At 40.5% G+C, this 23855-nt stretch overlaps 1 protein-coding gene across 1 annotated transcript in view; it reads right to left on the bottom strand.

The window, feature by feature from the left end:
* gda (guanine deaminase) overlaps positions 1–23855 on the bottom strand; it is a 68196-nt gene that overhangs the window by 28297 nt on the left and 16044 nt on the right. Inside the window, exons 2-4 of the mRNA XM_060906741.1 lie at positions 7746–7834; positions 7257–7428; positions 4164–4251 (exon numbers count right to left, since the gene is read on the bottom strand). Of these exons, the coding sequence (XP_060762724.1) occupies positions 4164–4251; positions 7257–7428; positions 7746–7834 (349 nt within the window). The remainder of the gene's footprint in view (positions 1–4163; positions 4252–7256; positions 7429–7745; positions 7835–23855) is intronic.

Raw genomic sequence — 23855 nt, 5'->3', positions numbered from 1 at the left:
ACACTACCGTTCAAAAGTTTGGGGTCACCCAGACAATTTTGTGCTTTCCATGAAAAGTCACACTTTTATTTACCACCATAAGTTGTAAAATGAATAGAAAATATAGTCAAGACATTTTTCTGGCCATTTTGAGCATTTAATCGACCCTACAAATGTGATGCTCCAGAAACTCAGGCCCTGTCCACACGGCAACGGATTCAGGTGACTCCGATACAATTGCTTATCGTTTAGGCCTGGCGTCCACACGGCACCGGCGTTTTGGGTGCCCAAAACGTAATCTTTTTGAGAACGGGTTCCAGAGTGGAAAGATCTGGCAACGTTGCCGTTGTGAAGTTGTCTGGATGAGTAGAACGGATTTGTTTACGATGACGTCACAACCACATGACTGTGAGTGCTTCACGCCGGGTAGAAGTGTAACGAACTCGATGCGAGTTGTCAACAAATCCTATAACTTGGTTCATGAAACGGGCTTACAAAATATTTTCACTGTGAATATTTATTGAGTAATGGTGCAAAGTGAGAGAGACTCTGCCCTTAGGGCAGAGTCAATCCCGCCAGCAAAAATAGGGAAAAAAAAGGAGCGATCTCACCTCTTCAGATGTGGGCTTAAGTCCTACAATACATTCCTCAAAAAGGGCGTAGAAGAGCAAATTAATCCATCAACGTGTAGCATTCAATTTATTCCGGACCATTAAAGACGCCGCCTTCCGCGTAGAATCATACGTCATCCTCGCCGCCATATTGGATAGGTCAAAGCGGAGAATAAAGATTCATGTGCTGCGTTTAACTGTACCAACAGGTTTACCGTCCAAACAAGATCATATGGGATTACCTTTCACAGGTGAGAAACAACAAATTAATCCATCAACGTGTAGCATTCAATTTATTCCGGACCACTAAAGACGCCTCCTTCCGCGTAGAATCATACGTCATCATCGCCGCCATATTGGATAGGTCAAAGCGGAAAATAAAGATTAGCTGCGTTTAACTGTACCAACAGGTTTGCCGTCCAAACGAGATCACATGGGATTACCTTTCACAGGTGAGACTGGAAAAATACTTTTCATTGTATTTGGTCATTATAATGTAATTTTACGAACAGATTTTCCTGACTTTGTGGCTAATATGAAGTCTCGCGCATAATAGTTTATGCGCATGCGTCCTTACTACTTCTATTGTTCTGGTGTCTCCGAAGGGACCGTCTTACAGCGCCCCTAGAGGTGTGGCATGTGTATTGCATCGTTTTCAGCAAGCGTTGTGTTGCCATATGGACCTGATATTTTACTGATCGTTGCCCATTTGGACGCGATATATTTTTAAATAACATCTCGTTGCCGTTGTCATGTGGATGTAGCCTCAATCTGCTCAAAGGAAGGTCAGTTTTATAGCTTCTCTAAAGAGCTCAACTGTTTTCAGCTGTGCTAACATGATTGTACAAGGGTTTTCTAATCATCCATTAGCCTTCTGAGGCAATGAGCAAACACATTGTACCATTAGAACACTGGAGTGATAGTTGCTGGAAATGGGCCTCTATACACCTATGGAGATATTGCACCAAAAACCAGACATTTGCAGCTAAAATAGTCATTTACCACATTAGCAATGTATAGAGTGGATTTCTGATTAGTTTAAAGTGATCTTCATTGAAAAGAACAGTGCTTTTCTTTCAAAAATAAGGAAATTTCAAAGTGACCCCAAACTTTTGAATGGTAGTGTATATGGTACATTGCAGCTTGAGACATACCAGATCAGTCACTTATCAGTGACTGAGTGCTGGCTCTAATAAAATGCTGGCAATAGAAAATGGAACCAGTTTATACACCTTATAAATTGCCTATCATTTATCGTCCTTACAGCTTGTCCTCTTTTTATACACCTTCATTTATTGTAGTCACTGATCTTATTTGTCTTCATTTATGGAGTGTGCTTACTTTCATTTCTTTTTCAAATTTAATATTTATTCGGTTAATGCCATTTATATGAAATGACTGAGTTTTTGCAAAGGTTTCACAAACTTTGCATGTGTAACTGAAATGCACAAGCTATTTAAACTTGACAGTGTAATCAGTCTATAAGAGTGCAGTAACTCATCGCAAATTATATGAAGCCTTTCAATCGAGGTTTAGCCTAGACTTTAGTTCATGAGTAGGATGCGAATGTGGGTTGTTGGGGTTTTTTAAATTCTAAGATCTTTGTGGAGTAAATTCCTTGTGTAAATGCTCGTATAAACGATTTACAAGTGCAAATAAATCCATTCACATCCAGCTTGATAAACCAGTGTTTTAAAGGTCCATAAATGGTGAGTGAGGTTCATACCACATGTACAGTGGTGCTTGAAAGTTTGTGAACCCTTTAGAATTTTCTATATTTCTGCATAAATATGACCTAAAACATCATCAGATTTTCACACAAGTCCTAAAAGCAGATAAAGAGAAACCAGTTAAACAAATGAGACAAAAATATTATACTTGGTCATTTATTTATTGAGGAAAATGATCCAATATTACATATCTATGAGGGGCAAAAGTATGTGAACCTCTAGGATTAGCAGTTAATTTGAAGGTGAAATTAGAGTCAGGTGTTTTCAATCAATGGGATGACAATCAAGTGTGAGTGGGCACTCTGTTTTATTTAAAGAACAGGGATCTATCAAAGTCTGATCTTCACAACACATGTTTGTGGAAGTGTATCATGGCACGAACAAAGGAGATTTCTGAGGACCTCAGAAAAAGCGTTGTTGATGCTCATCAGGCTGGAAAAGGTTACAAAACCACCTCTAAAGAGTTTGGACTCCACCAATCCACAGTCAGACAGATTGTGTAAAAATAGAGGAAATTCAAGACCATTGTTACCCTCCCCAGGAGTGGTCGACCAACAAAGATCACTCCAAGAGCAAGGCGTGTAATAGTTGGCGAGGTCACAACGGACCCCAGGATAACTTCTAAGCAACTGAAGGCCTCTCTCACATTGGCTAATGTTAATGTTCATGAGTCCACCGTCAGGAGAACACTGAACAACAATGGTGTGTATGGCAGGGTTGCAAGGAGAAAGCCACTGCTCTCCAAAAAGAACATTGCTGCTCGTCTGTAGTTTGCTAAAGATCACATGGACAAGCCAGAAGGCTATTGGAAAAATGTTTTGTGGATGGATGAGACCAAAATAGAACTTTTTGGTTTAAATGAGAAGCGTTATGTTTGGAGAAAGGAAAACACTGCATTCCAGCATAAGAACCTTATCCCATCTGTGAAACATGGTGGTGGTAGTATCATGGTTTGGGCCTGTTTTGCTGCATCTGGGCCAGGACAGCTTGCCATCATTGATGGAACAATGAATTCTGAATTATACCAGCAAATTCTAAAGGAAACTGTCAGAACATCTGTCCATGAACTGAATCTTAAGAGAAGGTGGGTCATGCAGCAAGACAACGACCCTAAGCACACAAGTCGTTCTACCAGAGAATGCTTAAAGAAGAATAAAGTTAATATTTTGGAATGGCCAAGTCAAAGCCCTGACCTTAATCCAGTCGAAATGCTGTGGAAGGACCTGAAGCGAGCAGTTCATGTGAGGAAACCCACCAACATCCCAGAGTTGAAGCTGTTCTGTACGGAGGAATGGGCTACAATTCCTCCAAGCCGGTGTGCAGGACTGATCAACAGTTACTGGAAACATTTAGTTGCAGTTACTGTATTGCTGCACAAGGGGGTCACACCAGATACTGAAAGCAAAGGTTCACATACTTTTGCCACTCATAGATATGTAATATTGGATCATTTTCCTCAATAAATAAATGACCAAGTATAATATTTTTGTCTCATTTGTTTAACTGGGTTGTCTTTATCTACTTTTAGGACTTGTGTGAAAATCTGATGTTTTAGGTCATATTTATGCAGAAATATAGAAAACTCTAAAGGGTTCACAAACTTTCAAGCACCACTGTATTTAATAGTAACACAAATCATGATCTTTCTGCAAAACCAAATAAAATATATGTGGCTGTTTCCTTTATAACATCTGGACAGAAGTCAACTCACTAGCTCGGTGTTGTCTTGCATAATAATCCAATCAAACAAGACTGTACACTCTTATTTAACAGGCAAACTCCAAAGGTTGAAAAGTCAAAGTGTGTGTGTGTGTGTGCGCGCACATGTGTATACTGGAGGTACCTGCAATTTGTCCAAGCAGCAGTGAAGCGTCTGTGTGTATAGTAGCAAAATAGCATGCAGTCGTGGTGCCATTGCGTAGTGTTCTTTTCTACAAATCAGTGAGAAAGAAGCATAAGTAAAATAGAAAAACACATCTGGTCGCAGGAATGTTGAGACTTGAGGGCTCTTTTGTGAGCTAAATACACACACACACACACACACATAATGTAGGTTCATAATACACCTAAATTCATCTAGGGTCTGCAATACATACATAAACAGTCACCAGTCATGAAGGATAAGTCAACATCTAACAAATATTCAGCTAAATTATTTAAATGTTAGGAATCTCAGTTTATGCCTGAGATCAGAATAGATAGTTTCGGGAGGAGTTTTCTCAGTAAGTAATTAAATAAAAATTGCTTTCTTTATATACAGTGTCTTGCAAAAGTATTCACCCCCCTGTTTTGTCGCATTACAAGCTGGAATTAAAATGGATTTTTGGAGGGTTAGCACCATTTGATTTACACAACATGCCTACCATTTTGAAAGTGCAAATTGTTTTTTTTTGTTGTTTTTTTTTTAATTGTGACACAAACAATAATTAAGATGAAAAAACAGAAACCTGGAGTGTGCATATGTATTCACCCCCTTTCGTATGAAACCCCTAAATAAGAGCTGGTCCAACCAATTCACTTCATAAGTCATATAATTAGTTGATTAAGATCCACCTGGGCGGCACAGTGGTGTAGTGGTTAGCGCTGTCGCCTCACAGCAAGAAGGTCCGGGTTCGAGCCCCATGGCTGGCGAGGGCCTTTCTGTGTGGAGTTTGCATGTTCTCCCCGTGTCCGCATGGGTTTCCTCCGGGTGCTCCGGTTTCTCCCACAGTCCAAAGACATGCAGGTTAGGTTAACTGGTGACTCTAAATTGACCGTAGGTGTGAATGTGAGTGTGAATGGTTGTCTGTTTCTATGTGTCAGCCCTGTGATGACCTGGCGACTTGTCCAGGGTGTACCCCGCCTTTTGCCCGTAGTCAGCTGGGATAGGCTCCAGCTTGCCTGCGACCCTGTAGAAGGATAAAGCAGCTAGAGATAATGAGATGAGATGAGATCCACCTGTGTGCAATCAAAGTGTCTGTCACATGATGTCTGTATAAATCCACCTGTTCTGGAAGGACCCTGACTCTGCAACACTACTAAGCAAGCAACATGAAAACCAAGCAGCCTCCAAACAGGTCAGAGACAAAGTTGTGGAGGAGTATAGATCAGGATTGGGTTATAAAAAATATCCCAAACTTTGAATATCCCAGGGAACACCATTAAATCCATTATAGCAAAATGGAAAGAACATGGCACCAGTACAAACCTGGCAAGAGAAGGCTTCCCACCAAAACTCACAGATCGGGCAAGGAGGGCATTAATCAGAGATGCAACAAAGACACCAAAAATAACACTGAAGAAGCTGCAAAGATCCACAGTGGAGATGGGAGTATCTGTCCATAGGAACACTTTAAGCCGTACACTCCACAGAGTGAGGCTTTATGGAAGAGTGGCCAGAAAAAAGTCATTGCTTAAAGAAAAAAAAAAGGAAAACACATTTGGAGTTTGCCCAACAGCATGTGGCAGACTCCCCAAACACATGGGAGAAGATTCTCTGGTCAAATGAGACAAAAATTGAACTTTTTGGCCATCGTGGGAAATGCCATGTGTGGCGCAAACCCAACACCCTGAGGACACCATTCCTACAGTGGAGCATAGTGGTGGCAACATCATGCTGTGGGGATATTTTTCCTCTGCAGGGACAGGAAAGCTGGTCAGGATTGAAGGAAAAATAGATGGCACAAAATACAGGACAATTCTGGAGGACAACCTGTTTGCGTCAGCCAGAGGTTTGAGACTGGGACAAAGGTTCACGTTCCAGCAGGACAATGACCCTAAATATACTGATAAAGCTATACTGGAGTGGTTAACTTGAAGGAGTTGGGGCAGTTTTGCCTTGAGGAATGGGCAAAAATCCTAGTGGCCAGTTGTGCTAAGCTAATAGAGACATACCCCAAGAGACTTGCAGTTGTAATTGCAGCAAAAGGTGGCTCTATAAAGTATTGACTTTGAGGGGGTGAATACCTATGCACACTCCAGATTTTTGTTTTTTTATCTTATTGTTTGCGTCACAAAAAAAAAAAAACACATTTTCACCTTTAAAGTGGCCGGCATGTTGTGTAAATCAAATGTTGTTAACCCTCTAAAAATGCATTTTAATTCCAGCTTGTAATGCGACAAAACAGAACAAACATGAAGGGGGATGAATACTTTTGCAAGACACTGCAAGTGTAAATATAACACAGTTCCTTGTTGGGATTTTCATAGACAATTGCTTAGATGATAAAACAAAAGTACTACAGAAGATACTGATGAATTTTCCATTACAGCAGCTCTGATGGTTGTTTCAGCTGCAGGGCAAATTACAAGTTGTTTTATTAATGAGTTCATGGTAATACATTATTGTTTCTAGAGTAAAAACATACACAGGGACTTGTAGTTCAGATGTTCCACATGAACAGATTTAAAGGTTTGTGTGTAATTGTGAATATGGTCAAGCTTCCTGTGAGGAGATGTTTATTTAGCATTTTTAGGAGGAGTCTCCAGTGTCAGCATTTTGTAACAGTTGGTGGTAAAGTTTAAAGTATAACTTTAAGTTATTAAGTACTCTACTTACAGGAAAGTAGAGTTTTACGGTTTCTTGGTAACATAACAAGCTGCACTGTTTTGTCTGATTAACTTCAAGAGAAGTAAAAAGGAGACGGTAGTGAGAAAACAAGTGTTTTGATAAAGACTGGTATAATGTAAGGGATAATGGGAACATGGTTCATCGTCTTGTTCCACAACATCACATGGAACTACAAAGGGATAACAAGTATGATGTGTTATTCGTTAATAAATATATTGGCGAATTGCTGGGGAATTGCAGTCATAGGAAAACAATGAATTTATTATAAATAGCATGATAACAGTAACACTGCATTATCACACCACCCCATCACTGATTATGGTCCTATAAAGGCACATGCCATAGTGATTTCTTTTTTATTTAGTCAATCGTGCTGATGTCACTCACCACAACTTTGGTATAGACGTCCTTGGCGAAGTCCAGATCCTTATAACGCGACTCCATAGGAAAAGTGTATGTATTGAGCCAATCCAAAAGTGGCAAGTCCAGGTGTGTACCAGAGTATGTGTACTGCGAGGCATGAATGTGTGTGTCCACCAATCCCGGCATGAAAAACTCACTGCAGAGGAGCGTGAACATCATTGATCAGACACTATCAAGGCCAATAACACAGTCAAATGTGCTGCCCACTTGTCCATATATCCATTTATTATTCATGTTCAAGCCTTAAAGAGAGCTCCAGATTTCTCCAAGATCATCACTGAGCTGGAATTAGACTTGGGATTATACAACTTGGCCCAAAACGATACTACAATAAAGTGTCTAATGTTTACTGTCTCACCAAAGATTTCATTAAGCTGAAAAATATTTAAATATACAAAAGTTCTTCTTTTCTCAGATCATCTTTGTAGTGTCAGGTTTTGGGATATTACTCACTGAGGCCCGAGCTGTTCAATATCAGAGGTTTCAAAGCCCCATTGGTGCGAGAGACTTTCCACATTCTGCCCTTCCTCAAAAAAGGCGATCTGGGATCAAAAAGCAGTTAAAAATAATTACAGACATGAAAACATACAATAATAATAATAATAATAATAAACACTAGTCTACTCTTGTACAATGAGATTGACGCACGCCCTGGAATGAGAACGTCATTGAGCTTTGTGGTGATAAATCCTCTGGCTAACTAAAAGCTATTCATTGAACTAGAAGAAGAAGCCTTTACTTGTCACATGTACACTCAAGCCACATGTCACATGTACACTGGGACTGGTTGTCCACAACATCAAACGCACTTAAGGACATTTGCGACACGTTCCACCTCACGCAATTAATGCATGCGCCCACTCGCATTAATACAAAGGACATGAACAAGTCGACTCTGTTAGATGTCATTCTTACAAACACCCCGCATAAATATACTGCTGTTGGTACATTTTGTAATGATAGCAGTGACCATTGCACAACTGCTTGTGTCAGGAATTGTAAGCCTCCACAAACTATTCCACGATATGTCTTCAAACGGGACTACAAACATTTCAATGAACAGGCTTTCCTGCACGATGTTTTTCATAGTGATTTGCATTATGTGTGCAATATGACTGATGTTGAACAGGCTTGGGACTTTTTTAAATCAACTTTTCTTTTTTTAATTAACAAACATGCCCCAATGAGATCTTTTAGAATAAGTGGTAAAAACAATCCTTGGTTTAAAGATGACATTGCTGTGGCCATTAGAGAAAGGGACAGGGCTTGGGCAAATGCTAAGAAACATAATGACCCCAAGCTGTGGTTGGACTACAGGACTCTTAGAAACCGCTGCACAAGATTAGTAAAGAACGCAAAAAGTGGTTATTACCTTGAAATGATAAATGAAAATTTAAATGATCCTAAAAAGTTTTGGAAGCTGATCAAATCTACTGAAGGTACAATTACGCCACCTACCCTTCCAAACTCTCTTACATGTAGCAAGGGGGAAATTATAGGGAAACAAAACATTGTGAACGCTTTTAATGAACATTTTATAAATGCAGGGGTTATGACTCAGACCAGTACTGCTGTAACAAACACTGACCACATATGTACTTCATCTAACATTTGTCCTTTTTATTTTACTCATATCTCCATCAAAAAATCAGCAGGTCCTGATCAAATTGAACCATTCTTTTATAAAACTGCTGCACTTTTAATTTCTGATACCATTGCTGCTATTTTTAACCTTAGTTTAACAAGTGGGTCTATCCCAGAATCTTGGAAGTCGGCTCAAGTACTACCACTTTTAAAAGGGGGTGACCCATCTATCTTAGATAACTACCGGCCCATTTCTAGGTTGTCAACTTTAGCTAAAGTGTTTGAATCTCTTGTCAGTGATCAAATAAAACACTACTTAGCTGAAAATAATATATTAAGTTCAACTCAATCAGGCTTCAGACCAGGTCATAGCACTATAACTGCTGTAACATCTGTTTTAAATGATTTTATTTCTGCCTTGGACACTAAAAAATCCTGTTGTGCACTTTTTGTTGACCTATCCAAGGCGTTTGATACAGTTGACTTTAAAATACTGTTGCATAGACTAAAGGCAGTAGGTTTTAGTAATCCAGTGTTACAATGGTTTTCTAATTATTTAGCAGGCAGGACACAGTGTGTTGCAATAGAGAACTATCAGTCACCCTTACTTACCATAAAAGCAGGTGTCCCTCAAGGGTCAGTTCTCGGCCCAATCCTGTTTTCTTTGTATAGTAATGATATAGATAAAGGCCTAAATCCAGCCAAAGTACATCTGTATGCTGATGATACCATCTTATACACTGTTAGTTCCTCAGTGCAAGACGCCCTGGATTCTTTACAAACTGCCTTCATATCCATTCAAAATGCATTGTTGCAGTTAAAATTAGCATTAAATATAAATACAACTAAGTATATGATTTTCACACGGTCAAGATCATGTCCTGATGGTAACTTAACAACACTTGATGGTACCTTCTTGGAGAGGGTTACGTCCTACAAATATCGTGGCATTTGGCTTGACCAAAAGCTCACATTTGAAGTACATATCAATAATCTTGAAACAAGTTCAGTTATGAAACAAGTTCAGTTACACAAATTGAAACGTAGCGATTTTCTATGCTATGGAAAGTCCGCACTATAATGACAGGCGTACTAACACCTTCTGCGCGCTTCGGCAGCGCATTGATATGGAGCTCAGATTTCAATGCGCTGCCGAAGCGCGCAGAAGGTGTTAGTATGCCTGTTATTATAGTGCAGACTTTCCATAGCATAGAAAATCGCTACGTTTCAATTTGTGTAACTGAACTTGTTTCATATCACTGGTCATATAAACCTATGTAAACAGGAAAAACGCGGAAGAGTTTGATCGCATCTAACTACAGCCCCAAAAAATACCATTGGCCATACTGAGCCTAGCTACATTGCTAACAGGACTGACAGCGCGTCTGACTGCGTCTGACTGACTGGGAGGTCGCGCAAAGCTCGGACAGGTACGGAGCAGCTCGTCTCAATTCAGATAAGAGCATATTTCATTATGGAAGTACGGTGGACTGTTCCTTTAATGTGTTTGTCTGTGTCTGGAATTTTTTGTTGGCTGCCATTTTGACCAGGACTCCCTGGCAGAAGAGACACTTAGTCTCAATGGGACAATCCTGGCTAAATAAAGAAATAATAATAATAAAAAGCACAGTGAATTTCCTCTGCATTTAACCCATCTGAAGCAGTGAACACATACACATACCCAGAGCTGTGGGCAGCTCCCAGGGAGCAGTTGGGGGTTAGGTGCCTTGCTCAAGGGCATTTCAGCCATGATACAGAGGGAAGGGGAAGTGCTGTTCATTCACTCAACTCCCCTCACATTTTTCCTGCCGGTCCTGGGAATCAACCCAGCAAACCTTTGGGCCCAAGGCTGCTTCTCTAACCTTCAGGCATGGCTGCCATAGCTTTGGCATTCCCCAGGAAAGCAGAGTAGTTGTCTTAAGTGAGCTTGTTTGCATGTTGTAGTAGCTGATGTTCCTTAGTGTCATGAGGTAGGTTAAGTAGAAATTTGTGGGAAATAGGAAGCCTTCCCACAAACTGCCGCAAATGCTCATTGATATTAAATGGAGTGACACAAGGCAAAGCCTGGAGTCTTGTGTATATAGTCGAGAATAGGATGCGCATGAGTAACAGTATGAAAGAAAATACAATGGCTAACTTCCGGTGATTTATGTTTCAAATCCGTGAACATGTCCAGGTGTTATACACTGATGATCACATACATGTCTGTCACTAGGAGGCAGTGTCATATTCAATGAATCAGGATCATTTAAGCCAATACATATTATGCTGAAACCTGTGTTCCATTATTCCTGCTCTTCATCCAAAAACTCACTCTCATTCCACGGCTTCAATTTTTGTTCTAGTTCTGGTTTGGTCCCTACTGGATAAATGTCCCTGCTCAACAAATCAGCATTTGCTTGAGGCATAGCACCACAGTTTCTGAAACACATTGAAATCTCAACTTACCTCCACTCTTATGTCTGCATTGAATTATTTTTAAAAAATCTCAGTGGCATATAGCAGGTGAGTGGCCTAGTTGTTAGCGTGTCCGCCTCTCGATCGGGAGATCATGAATTCTACTCATGGTCGGGTCATACCAAAGACCATTGTAAAAATGGTGCCTTCTGGCAAGGCATGCTGCAATACAGATGCAAGTGGGAAGTCAAACTCTTGTCGTTACCAGAGGACTAGCCCCCCCACTGTAATCCTAGCTGTGTAATATAAGGGAGAGGCTGAGGTCTATGAAACAAAGATTGGTGCTGCCAAACATGCCATGAATGGTGTGGGAAGGGCTTTGACATATAGCAGGCTATAGTGACGTATCTTAATAGAACTGTAAAGATGATTTTATATTAATCCTTATTTACATAACCGTGAGTTGGTCTAATGGTTAGCGTGTTCACTTCTCAACTGGGAGGTTGTGAGTTCTACTCATGGTTGGGTCATACCAAAGACCGTCATTAAAATGGTGACATCTGCTGAGGTGCTGCAATACAGATGTGAGTAGGGAGTCAAGCTCTCGTGGTTACCAGAGGACCAGCTCCCCACTGTAACCCTACACTCTTAGAAAATAAAGTACATGTGGTAAACCATGGTAAAATTGCTTGTCATTGGGGCAGTACCCTATAAGGTACTGTATTTGTACCTTTTATATACTGCTTGGGAATATATATATGTACCTTTTTGGCCCTAAAAGGGTATACATAGTTACCTTGAGGTCCAATAATAAACCCTAGGGGGTACATTTGTGTAGATTGTCCCTTGGGGGACAGAAATTGACTCCTACTGTATCCCTATTTCTGACAGTGTAGCTATGTAATAAGCAAGAGGCCAAGGGCTTACAGAAACAGACATCGGTGCTGCTCAATGTGCCTTAAGGACATGGGAAGGACGTTCTGATTGTATTTAGATAGCACTTTTCATTTTAACTTCAAAATCCCAAAGTGCTTTATTTATAAAAGATGACATTAGCTCATGAAATGACAACCAAAAAACCTATGAAAATTTTTACGAATCATAACAAGTAGGCAGCACGGTGGTGTAGTGGTTAGTGCTGTTGTCTCACAGCAAGAAGGTTCTGGGTTTGAGCCCAGTGGCCTTTCTGTGTGGAGTTTACATGATGTTTGCGTGGGTTTCCTCCGGATGCTCCAGTTTCCCCCAAAGAAATGCAAGTTAGGCTAATTGGTGGCTTTAAATTGACCGTAGGTGTGAATGGTTGTTTATCTCTATATATCCTCCTGAGAACCAACCCATTGACTTGTGTCCTCTGTAGTTGACCTTTGTTTTACGTGCGCACCCTGTTACTCTTTCAAGCTATTCACTTGAATCCTGGTGTCTTGTAAAGAGTACATTCTGGGCTTTCCAATCATGTGACTCAGAGGGTTGTTGGGAAATTCCTAGTAAGGAAATCACAATAAAAGAGAAATTGAGAGACAGGTTTTTTTCTTGGTTCCCAGGAGGTTACGCCATCCCTGTGATGATTTGGCCACTTTGGCATGTGTATGTACATGTATGTGTGTGTGTGTGTGTGTGTGTGTATGAGTGTTTAGTCTATGTCTATTTCTTATCTAGAGTGTTTATACTGTTTATATTGTTTATTTCGGGCGGCACGGTGGTGTAGTGGTTAGCGCTGTCGCCTCACAGCAAGAAGGTCCTGGGTTCGAGCCCCGGGGCCGGCGAGGGCCTTTCTGTGTGGAGTTTGCATGTTCTCCCCGTGTCCGCGTGGGTTTCCTCCGGGTGCTCCGGTTTCCCCCACAGTCCAAAGACATGCAGGTTAGGTTAACTGGTGACTCTAAATTGACCGTAGGTGTGAATGTGAGTGTGAATGGTTGTCTGTGTCTATGTGTCAGCCCTGTGATGACCTGGCGACTTGTCCAGGGTGTACCCCGCCTTTCGCCCGTAGTCAGCTGGGATAGGCTCCAGCTTGCCTGCAACCCTGTAGAAGGATAAAGCGGCTAGAGATAATGAGATGAGATGAGATATTGTTTATTTCAATTATTCTATTTTTATTTATTGCATTGCCTGTTTGCACCGTGGGTCAGAGAGGACTGAAATTTCATCTGTGCTGTATGCTAAGCATGTATAGCATATTTGACAATAAAGTTGACTTGACTTGTCCAGGGTGTGCCCTGCCTCTTCCCCATAGTCAGCTGGGATAGGCGTCAGCTTGCCCGCAACCCTGCACAGGATAAATGGCTACAGATGATGGATGGATGAACATCTTTTGAGCAAGCAAATGTTCTCTGGCTCACTGTTTAATGGCTGAAGTGCTTGAGATAGGCTAAACTGCTTCAAAAAATCAGTAAAATCAGATGCAGCTAAACGAGAGCTTTGAATCAGATCTTAAAATATCACAAACAGGTTCTTTTGTAGTCGGTGCAGAATGTGTGTGAGTAAGCAGCTAGTGCAGCTTTTATAAGGTAAGGATACATGTTGGTGCATTCTGAACTCAATAAATATTTCTTAAAGATGTACAGCAAGCCATCAAGACATTACTTCAAGTCTAATCGAGAAAATCTAGAAGGTATGAAAGTATGCAGTCTTTTCTCAGTGTCATGTAGGGTTAGCATATTTCTTGTGTTGCCTATGTCTCTCTTCTTAAAACAAACAAAAAAAAACACCCACCTCTCTTCGAACCTAAGACCAATTGAGGAAATACATACTGTACAGACAAATTTATACATTTTGTGAAACTGCATGTATAAAGTTAATGCAACTGATTCCAAACAATAAACCTTTAGTTAAAATGGTGGAAAGATAATATCCTGGGCGTGACATGATGGTGCAACAGGTAGTTTTGCCACCACATAGCTCCATGATCACTGGCTCTCTCCTGAGCTCAGGTTGCCGAGTATTCATAATCTCCCTATGTCTGCTTGGGTTTCCGCCAACCACCCAAAAACATGCCAGGTGAGTCAGCTCGGATAAATTTCCCCGAGGTGTGAATGAGTGTGTGAATACTTGCTGGATGGACTGGTGTGCCTTTACACCTACACAGAGAAAAGTCTTGATGCATGATCTAATAATCTGGGATATGAAGCCTAAGGGTTTAATAGATACATCTGCAAAGATGCATATCCAGTACTGTGCACAAGTCTTAGGCACCCTATTATTATTATTTTTTTTCATACAAACTTTGTTATAGGTTTCTATTTTATGACTTCGACATTATCGAGTCAGTACAAAAACATTTTAGAGTTCCAAACGTTCTGGGGGGTTTTTCCAGCACAAAATTAAATGTTACAGAAATAAAAGTTTGTACCCGAGCAGCATATTCCATAAGAGACCGCTCTTCAGATTAAAAAAGAAAACATAATGAAGGCTACTGGGTTTTGGTGCAAAATGAAGAAGCGAGTGTGACAGTCAAAGTGTCCAGAAGAACTGTGGCTGGTTCTGTAAGATGCTCAGTAAAACCTACAGCTCATTTCCACATAAAACTCCACTCATTGGACCTGAGACTACATTTTTGTTTTTTTGTTTTTTAAAGCAAAGGGTCGTCTCACACCAAATACTGACATTGCTTCATTTATTATGGCTTACTGATTACTGTTTATAGTATTTTTTTTACATTGAAACATTTAATTTCATTATTTTTTAAGCCACTTTTGGTCGACAGCATTTCTTTACATGTGCCTAAGACTTTTGCATAGGACTGTTTATGTACATTATGGTTGGACTGACAAGAAGAGTTTACTGGGTAAATGTTTGCAGAAATGATTTTTTCTGGATTACAAATACATGTTTGTGGCAGCGGGGGCATGGTCAAGCGTCGGTCTGTGAATGGAGGGCGGAGTCAGGGAAGGTAAGTGGCAGAATCACTGCACTTGACGTGAATTAACCTGTGTTTGTGTGTCCTCCCCAGTGACCGTGCCCTATAAAAGGAGAGAGAGAGCAGAGAAAGGGAGCTCTCTCCCAACCAGAATGCATGTGTGTGTGCGCGCGTGTGAGAGAGTGAATGAGCTGAAAAGTCACACATACAGCGAAAAATAAAAGTTTTTGAGAACTCAGTTCTGGCCTGCCGTGCTTCTGTGCTCCACCCACCTGCTCTGGTTCTACAATGTTTTAAATTTTGACTTCATACAGTTATGTGTTTCAAGACTTCTCCCTTCATCTGCAATATATTGATGAATTAATCATTAGTATTCATGTGTTGGACAATATTAAAGAGCTTTTTTTTTTTTTTTAATTAAAAGCCTGAGATTTGTGCAGCTTTTTGTCTTGCGTTTGACATTTTCCGGCCTCACTGCTCAGCCCAGTTTATTCTGTGTGCCTTTGTTATCGTGAGTGTTTTGTATTTTGCTTTTGTGAATAACAGCTCCGCACCTGTGTCTGTCTCTTGTTCCTGTGTGTGCGTCACATTTACATTTTGATTCATTTGCTTTTCAAGAAGACAGATAAGTTCCCATTGCAGATCACTGCTGTTTCTGTCACGACTGTTATCTCATTATTACAGAAGTCTGCAGAATTTAAATAAAATTCGGTCACAATAGGTGCTAATGTGTAAAATGCAGGTTACACATAACCTGACCATGTTACCTGATTTTGTTGTTCTCTAGTCATTTTAACAAAATTATATCAATGATAATTATGATATAAAACATAATAATAATAGTAATAATAGTTTAACATATAGTATTATGTATTTATATTAACAATATAATAGTTATATAATATAAATGTATACTATGAATATAATTTGGAGCCCTGCTGTAGATTGGCGACCTGCCCAGGGTGTCCCTTGGCTCTCACCCAAAGGCAGTTGGGATTGGCTCCAGCTAACCCACAACCCTGAAGGATAACCAGTATAGATAATGGATGGATGGATGGATGGATGGATGGATGGATGGATGGATGGATGGATGGATGGATGACATTTGAAAAACCTTTTCCTGTTATTTTACACTAAATGTCTGTTACATTAGATTGGTTGAGTAAATGAAGTTCTTGCTGTATCTCAACTCACTCAACTCAACGTTATTGTCATTCTTCCACATACACATTACACAGAAGAACAAAATGTCCTTCTCAACGGATCAAGGTGCTTAGATAGTGCAAACAAGAAGTAGTAATCATTAAACATTAAATATTACAAGAGCTAAAGCAGGTGTAATGTGTGTAAAGAGGTAGAGAGGTAAGAATAAAGTGCTAGTGCACAGTGTTACAATAATTTTTTGTTACAGTGTTTGACAAAAATGTTTGTCAACACATTTAAGGAACGTGCCACAGATCATTGTTTTAGTCTCTGTAGCATATATGCTTGAGTAATTGTTAAATTATTTCATACAAAGATATCATCTGTCCTGTTACATTGTAATATTAAACATATACACTAAAACATATATTTAGTCAATGAAATAACAACAAGGTTAATTATCTTCACTGTATGTTTTATCGAAACTATAGGTGTGGAACATGAACATACGTACAGACACCAAAGTCTGTCCAAAGTTTGATTTTTAAAATTTGACCGCTTTGTCTTCTTTACAGACCTCTAAAGCAAATTATGAGCCATAGATTAAAGCCTTCATGTCTCGCAGAATTATATGTCATGCAATATAGGGAAACTCAACTAGCAGGTGGTAATTTGATGCAAGTCAGTTGGATGAAATTTGAATAACAAACACAGTGTATATATATATATATATATATATATATATATATATATATCTCATCTCATCTCATATATATATATATATATCATCTCATCTCATTATCTCTAGCCGCTTTATCCTGTTCTACAGGGTCGCAGGCAAGCTGGAGCCTATCCCAGCTGACAACGGGCGAAAGGCGGGGTACACCCTGGACAAGTCTATATATATATATATATATAAAAAACAGTTATTCCACGAAATTGAGTCGTACATGAGCTGATAGCTGATGAGGCACACAGCACCAAGTCAGCTATAATCCATGTACGATGAGATTAAGTGGAATAACTGTATTATTCTATCCACATTCACTGGATTTTGAAAAACAGAGTATTTTTATTTTTTGCAAATTCAATAAATAAAAACTTTATACAAAATGTCTGACAAAATCATTTCCACATAGAATGTAAACAAACTGGTGAAATGACACAAGCAATTTGTGAAAAATGCCATAATAATAATTCTTGAAAAATAAAGACATATGTTCGTACCATCAAATACCTTCATTCCATATTTTGTTACTTTTTTGTATTTTTTGGGATTTTGTTTTCAAGTAGTTTTTATTTCGTCCTCGGTTGGTTCAGCAACATGCTCCACCATTTTGTTTTTCTCTACTCACGGTATATGAGCTGATATCCTAGTAGTAGAGTAGCCAATCAGAGTGTGCAATTGCTCATATCCAGTGAATGTGGATAGAAAAAAAATTATATACACACAGTGTATGTAAATATATGTTGTACATAAATAATGCTGTATGAATACACTGTGATGATCTGGTCACTTGTCCAGGGTGTACCCTGCCTCTCGCACATAGTCATCTAGGATAGGCTCCAGCTTACCCACAATCCTGCACAGGATACAGTAAGTGGTGATAGATGGAATTCCTTTCAAGTGTTCAACATATCTTTATCTTTCAAAATTCTCTCAAAATCTTCCATATTTAACGAAGCAAACCTGGCGGCCATGTTTGTTTACAAATTGTCACAGAAGGTCGCTCGCTAGAATGAAAATTTTACATCTCCGACGTGTCTCTTTTCCAGCTTTTTTATGTCCATTGGTATGTTTTTCTCTTGTAAATATGCATGAAGAATATCTAATGAAGGTTTGGTAGCCTTTCGGGTGTTCAACGCGTCTTTCTCTTTCCTGGTGAACCAAGAAATGATTCTGCGCATGCACAGCAGGAAACTTTCTAATTTGGGGGCGCTGTGGGAGTGAGGTAGATGTAGGACGTGTTTCGCACAGGCTCCGCTGGAATGTGACTTTTTTTTACACTTTTTATTTGTTTTGCCGGGATTAAGCTCTATTATTGCAGCCTTTCCCTTTATGTACACATTTTTCACTTGTGGGCACTCTATGATGGCAAGCCGTGGGAGAGGCGATGCAACTAAAGCAGGCCGCAGCAAGTCCCGGCTATCACCTCAACCACAATCCCCAGATCAGCCAGATGCTAATGCCACCTTGTTGTTGAACATGAGGGAGATGATGGATGAAATGCGCTTGGACATCCTCAGTAAGTTTGAAACCACCATCTCGGCAGCAGTTAAAAGAGAGATTGTGGCAGCTTTGGAGCCCATTGAGAACAGACTCGCTTCATATGGCGAAGCGATCGCGGACCTCGAGCGCTCGGCAAATGCTAATGACAGGGAGCTATCCGACCTCCGAGCTAATGTTAGCAAGCTAAGCACCACTGTTGACTTCCTGTCAAAGAAGTGTGAGGACCTGGAGAGTCATTCAAGGTGGAATAATGTTCGTCTAGTGGGCCTGCCTGAGGGTACAGAGGGTCCTCGTCCCACCGAGTTCTCTTTCCTACATGGGCAGGAGGATCTCGATCTTCCCCGACTTTACCCCGGCGGTGGCTAAAAAGCGGGCCACCTTTGCTGCAGTAAAAAAGGAGCTCCATTCCTGCCCGAAAGTCAGGTTTGGTCTTCTTTACCCGGCAATGCTACGCACCACTCTGCCCAGCGGACAGACCCACAGGTTTGAGGATCCGACATTGGCGCCGAACTTCATTGAAAAGAATATTAAAAAGAGAGTCACTATTTAGCTGACATGTTAACTTGCTGTTTTGCTGTTATTGTTGCTGGCCTTGAGGACTACATTTGCCCCTCACCAGGGTTGCCTTGGTTTCTTAATGTGTTCAGTAAGCTACAGTTCTGAGGTGACACTGATTTTGTTTTCTTGTTTACTCCTTGCTTTCTCGATTCTCCCTAACTTGGCTTATGGTGGCTATTTGATTGGAATACAGGAATACCTCAGGTAAAAACTGTAGCACCGTAGGTGCCCTTTTGATTTATCACAATTGATTGTGAGATGCTGCAAGTTTTTTGTTTGTTTGTCTCTTTTCTTCACATTATTGTTTGATAAGATTGTTTTATGTATCAATTTAATAGTCAGCTTTAGCTACCCGACTTAATTCTTAGTACATTTATTACAGTGTAATTTCATTGACGTAACTTCATGTCACATTTTCAATGCCTAAGTAGTTGTAGTTCATTAGGTGTTTGGTATAGGCTTCCTTCAGAACTATAAGAGGTGTGACAGATTGGTTGCTTAAGGGGGTACTTTGCGCATTTGGGGGGATGCTTCTGCTAAAGTTCGTGTGGGTGGGAAGGGAAAGGTATGTGTGTGTTATGTTTGTTTCTGTTTTTCTTTCTTTCTTTTTGTTTTACATCAGTCAAGTTTTTGCTTTGAATAAAACCAAATAAATAAAACCAAATTCTCTGAGTGCACTGTTTGGGGTTGCCCCACCTTCCCCTTCCCTTTCTAAGGCTACATCCACACGACAACGGCAACGAGATGTTATTTAAAAATATATCGCGTCCAAATGGGCAACGATCAGTAAAATATCAGGTCCATATAGCAACGCAACGCTTGCTGAAAACGATGCAATACACATGCCACACCTCTAGGGGCGCTGTAAGACGGTCCCTTCGGAGACACCAGAACAATAGAAGAAGTAAGGACGCATGCGCATAAACTATTATGCGCGAGACTTCATATTAGCCACAAAGTCAGGAAAATCTGTTCGTAAAATTACATTATAATGACCAAATACAATGAAAAGTATTTTTCCAGTCTCACCTGTGAAAGGTAATCCCATGTGATCTCGTTTGGACGGCAAACCTGTTGGTACAGTTAAACGCAGCCAATCTTTATTCTCCGCTTTGACCTCTCCAATATGGCGGCGAGGATGACGTATGATTCTACGCGGAAGGCGGCGTCTTTAATGGTCCGGAATAAATTGAATACTACACGTTGATGGATTAATTTGTTGTTTCTCACCTGTGAAAGGTAATCCCATGTGATCTCGTTTGGACGGTAAACCTGTTGGTACAGTTAAAGGCAGCACATGAATCTTTATTCTCCGCTTTGACCTATCCAATATGGCGGCGGGGATGACGTATGATTCTACGCGGAAGGCGGCGTCTTTAATGGTCCGGAATAAATTGAATACTACACATTGATGGATTAATTTGCTCCTCTACGCCCTTTTTGAGGAATGTACTGTAGGACTAAAACCAACATCTGAAGAGGTGAGATCGCTCCTTTTTTCCCCTATTTTTGCTGGCGGGATTGACTCTGCCCTAAGGGAAGAGTCTCTCTCTCTCTCTCTCTCTCTCTCTCTCACTTTGCACCATTACACAATAAATATTCACAGTGAAAATATTTTGTAAGTGCGTTTCATGAACCAAGTTATAGGATTTGTTGACAACTCGCATCGCATCGCAATGAGATCATCATTGGCACTACTGGTGTTAAGAATCAGACCATTTCATAAATGAATATTTTGCTGTAGAGCTGCAGTGTTTGTACAATTGCATGTTTTTGCTTCACTATTACTGTCACTATTCTGCTTCTTGCATTACTACTGTGAACTAACACTGAACATAATAATAATAATAATAATAATAATAATAATAATATCCAAGCTCGTGTTTCACTCTCACTAGTGCTCTGTAAGGCTTTTTCCTGGTGATATCCTGGTGATATTCGTTACACTTCTACCCGGCGTGAAGCACTCACAGTCATGTGGTTGTGACGTCATCGTAAACAAATCCGTTCTACTCATCCAGACGACTTCACAACGGCAACGTTGCCAGATCTTTCCACTCTGGAACCCGTTCTCAAAAAGGTTGCGTTTTGGGCACCCAAAACGCCGGTGCCGTGTGGACGCCAGGCCTAAACGATAAGCAATTGTATCGGAGTCACCTGAATCCGTTGCCGTGTGGACAGGGCCTAAGTCCAAAAAGGATGTACTTGCTTTTGCTACCTTGCTAGCCAGAAGATTAATTGTAATTAATTGGAAATCAACGATTCCGCCCAGTCACGCCCACTGGATTAGAGACGCCCTTTATTTTCTGAAGTTGGAGAAAATTAGACTGTCTTTGACTAGCTGCTCAAGTAAATTTGGGAAATTATGGGGCCCATTCTTTCAATTCATTATGAGGGCAGATCTTTCACTCGCCCCTGACTGACTGACACGACTGAGGCAGCTAAGAGAGGTGCCGTTACTCTGACTCGGGATGTCTGTTGCTATGTTTATTGCTGTTTACTGTTACCTGACTGATGTGCCTGTCCCTTTTTTTTTTTTGCCTTTGCCCCCCCCCTTTTTTTTTGTATAAATACATTCTAAAAAGAAATAATGTATACTTAACTCTTTGTAAATGTACAAAGTACAATTGTTTGTAATTGCGTTTTGGGCACCCAAAACGCCAGTGCCATGTGGACGCCAGGCCTAAACGATAAGCAATTGTATCGGAGTCACCTGAAGCTAGTCAAAGTACAATTGTATACATCTGCAAAACCCAATAAACAAAGTTAAAAAAAAAAGAAAAAAGAAAACTTTCTAATTGGATATTCGCATCAGCACCAACGTGTGACATCATGTTGTCCTGACAAACATGCAATATCGTAAACCATATTCAATGCTCATTCTCCACTGGGTAAAGTGTAGTATACATGTAGTATAAATGATATGTTAACAATATTGCATGCTATCAAACCTAGTGAATGAAACCCACTAGAAGGGAATAGAACATGTTTTTATTTCATCGAAAAAATGTCCTGTATGTATAATAATGAACCATATCGAATAGTATTGACTAGTATTGAGCAATTCTGAGCAGTAGCAGTATTGAGTTAATTTATATACTTCAAGTTCTATCAGGTGGCACAGTAGTTAGCACTGTCGCCTCACAGCAAGAAGGTCCTGGGTTCGAACCTCACGGCTGATGGGGGCCTTTCTGTGTGGAGTTTGTAATGTTCTCCCTGTGTCTGCGTGGGTTTGCTCTGGTTTCCCCACAGTCCAAAGACATGCAGTTAGGTTAACTGGCTACTCTAAGCCCATGTTTACATTAGACCGTATCATCAGATTAACGTTTTTAAAACGATTAGTGTGCACACAGCAATACCAATACACGATTTGCGTGCACACAGCAATACCAATACACGGATACGCTCGGCTCCGCAGGCATCCTGCGCTCCAAATCACTTCGCCCTGAACAGCAAGTGCCCTCTGGAGGGTGCGCACTCCGGCCTTGCGCAGCTCACAGAGCACGCGAGTGAAGTGAACAAGCTGTGATTCGGGACTGAGCCGCTGTGTGTGTGATCCCAGCGCATATCACTTACCACTTGCAAGTGGAAGGATGGCAAGCCTAAAGACAATCATAACTACACAATGGGCAGTATTTGCATCAGTATTTTCATACTTTTATACTCTTTAATGAAAGGTGATACAAGGCGGAAGTCCGCGCCGTTTTTCAGCAGTCGCGTCACATGACCAACGCCAGCGAATCAGGAAGGTGGATGTCACAGTGACGTTGTCCAATGAGACGCCAGCTAGAGCTCAGCACAGCGTATCCGCGTATTCTGAATGTTTACACAGCACCGGAGCTGACACGATCTGGATTGAATACGTGGACGTTGGCGGATTCCCGTTTCCTGGCGTTTCCAGGCGGTTTAATGTAAACGGACAGTGCATCCGCGAAGAAAACGAGACAGATACGGTCTAATGTAAACGTAGCCTAAATTACCCATAGGTGTGTGTGTGTGTGTGTGTGTGTGTGTGTGTGTGTGTGTGTGAGAGAGAGAATGGTTGTTTGTCTCGGGAAGCTGCAGCAGGTCTAGTAAGCTAGCAGTAGATGAAGTGTACTCACGATAGACGCAGACATCGTGATAAGCCAATTGGCTGACAGGGTGAAGGAAAAAAGTGTAATACCATTCATTTACAATCAGAAAAAGTTGGGACGGTATGGAAAATGCAAATAAAAAAGGAAGCACTGGTTTCTAAATTTACTTTGACTTGTATTTCATTACAGACAGAATGAACCCAAGATATTTCATGTTTTGTTGGTCAACTTCATTTTCATTTGTTAATATCCATCCATTTTTCTGATTTCAGACTGCAACACATTCCAAAAAAACTTGGGACGGGGCAATTTAGGGTGAGTAATGAGGTAAAACGATTAAATAATGATGTGATTTGAAACAGGTGCTGTCAACAGGTGACTGTAAACATGATTTGGTACAAAATAAGTATCCAGAAATGGCTGAGTCTTTGAGGAGCAAAGATGGGCCGAGGATCTCCAGTTTGTGAGCAAATGTGTGAGAAAATTATTGAAATGTTTAAAAACGATGTTTCTCAAAGAAAGATAGAAAGGGATTTGGATATTTCTGTGTGTAAAGGGCTCAAACCTAAACTGAACACTTGTGATCTCTGATCCCTCAGACAGCACTGCATCAAGAACCGTCATTCATCTACAGCTGATAGAACCACGTGGGATCAGGATTACTTTGGCAAACTTTTGTCAAGCTACAACACAGAGTTACATCCACAAACACCAGTTAAAAC

The sequence above is a fragment of the Neoarius graeffei genome, chromosome 24 (assembly GCF_027579695.1).
Source record: "Neoarius graeffei isolate fNeoGra1 chromosome 24, fNeoGra1.pri, whole genome shotgun sequence".
In the NCBI taxonomy this organism is placed as follows: domain Eukaryota; kingdom Metazoa; phylum Chordata; class Actinopteri; order Siluriformes; family Ariidae; genus Neoarius; species Neoarius graeffei.
Note: the sequence above shows the minus strand (reverse complement) of the source record. Positions and strands in the feature narration are given on the sequence as shown.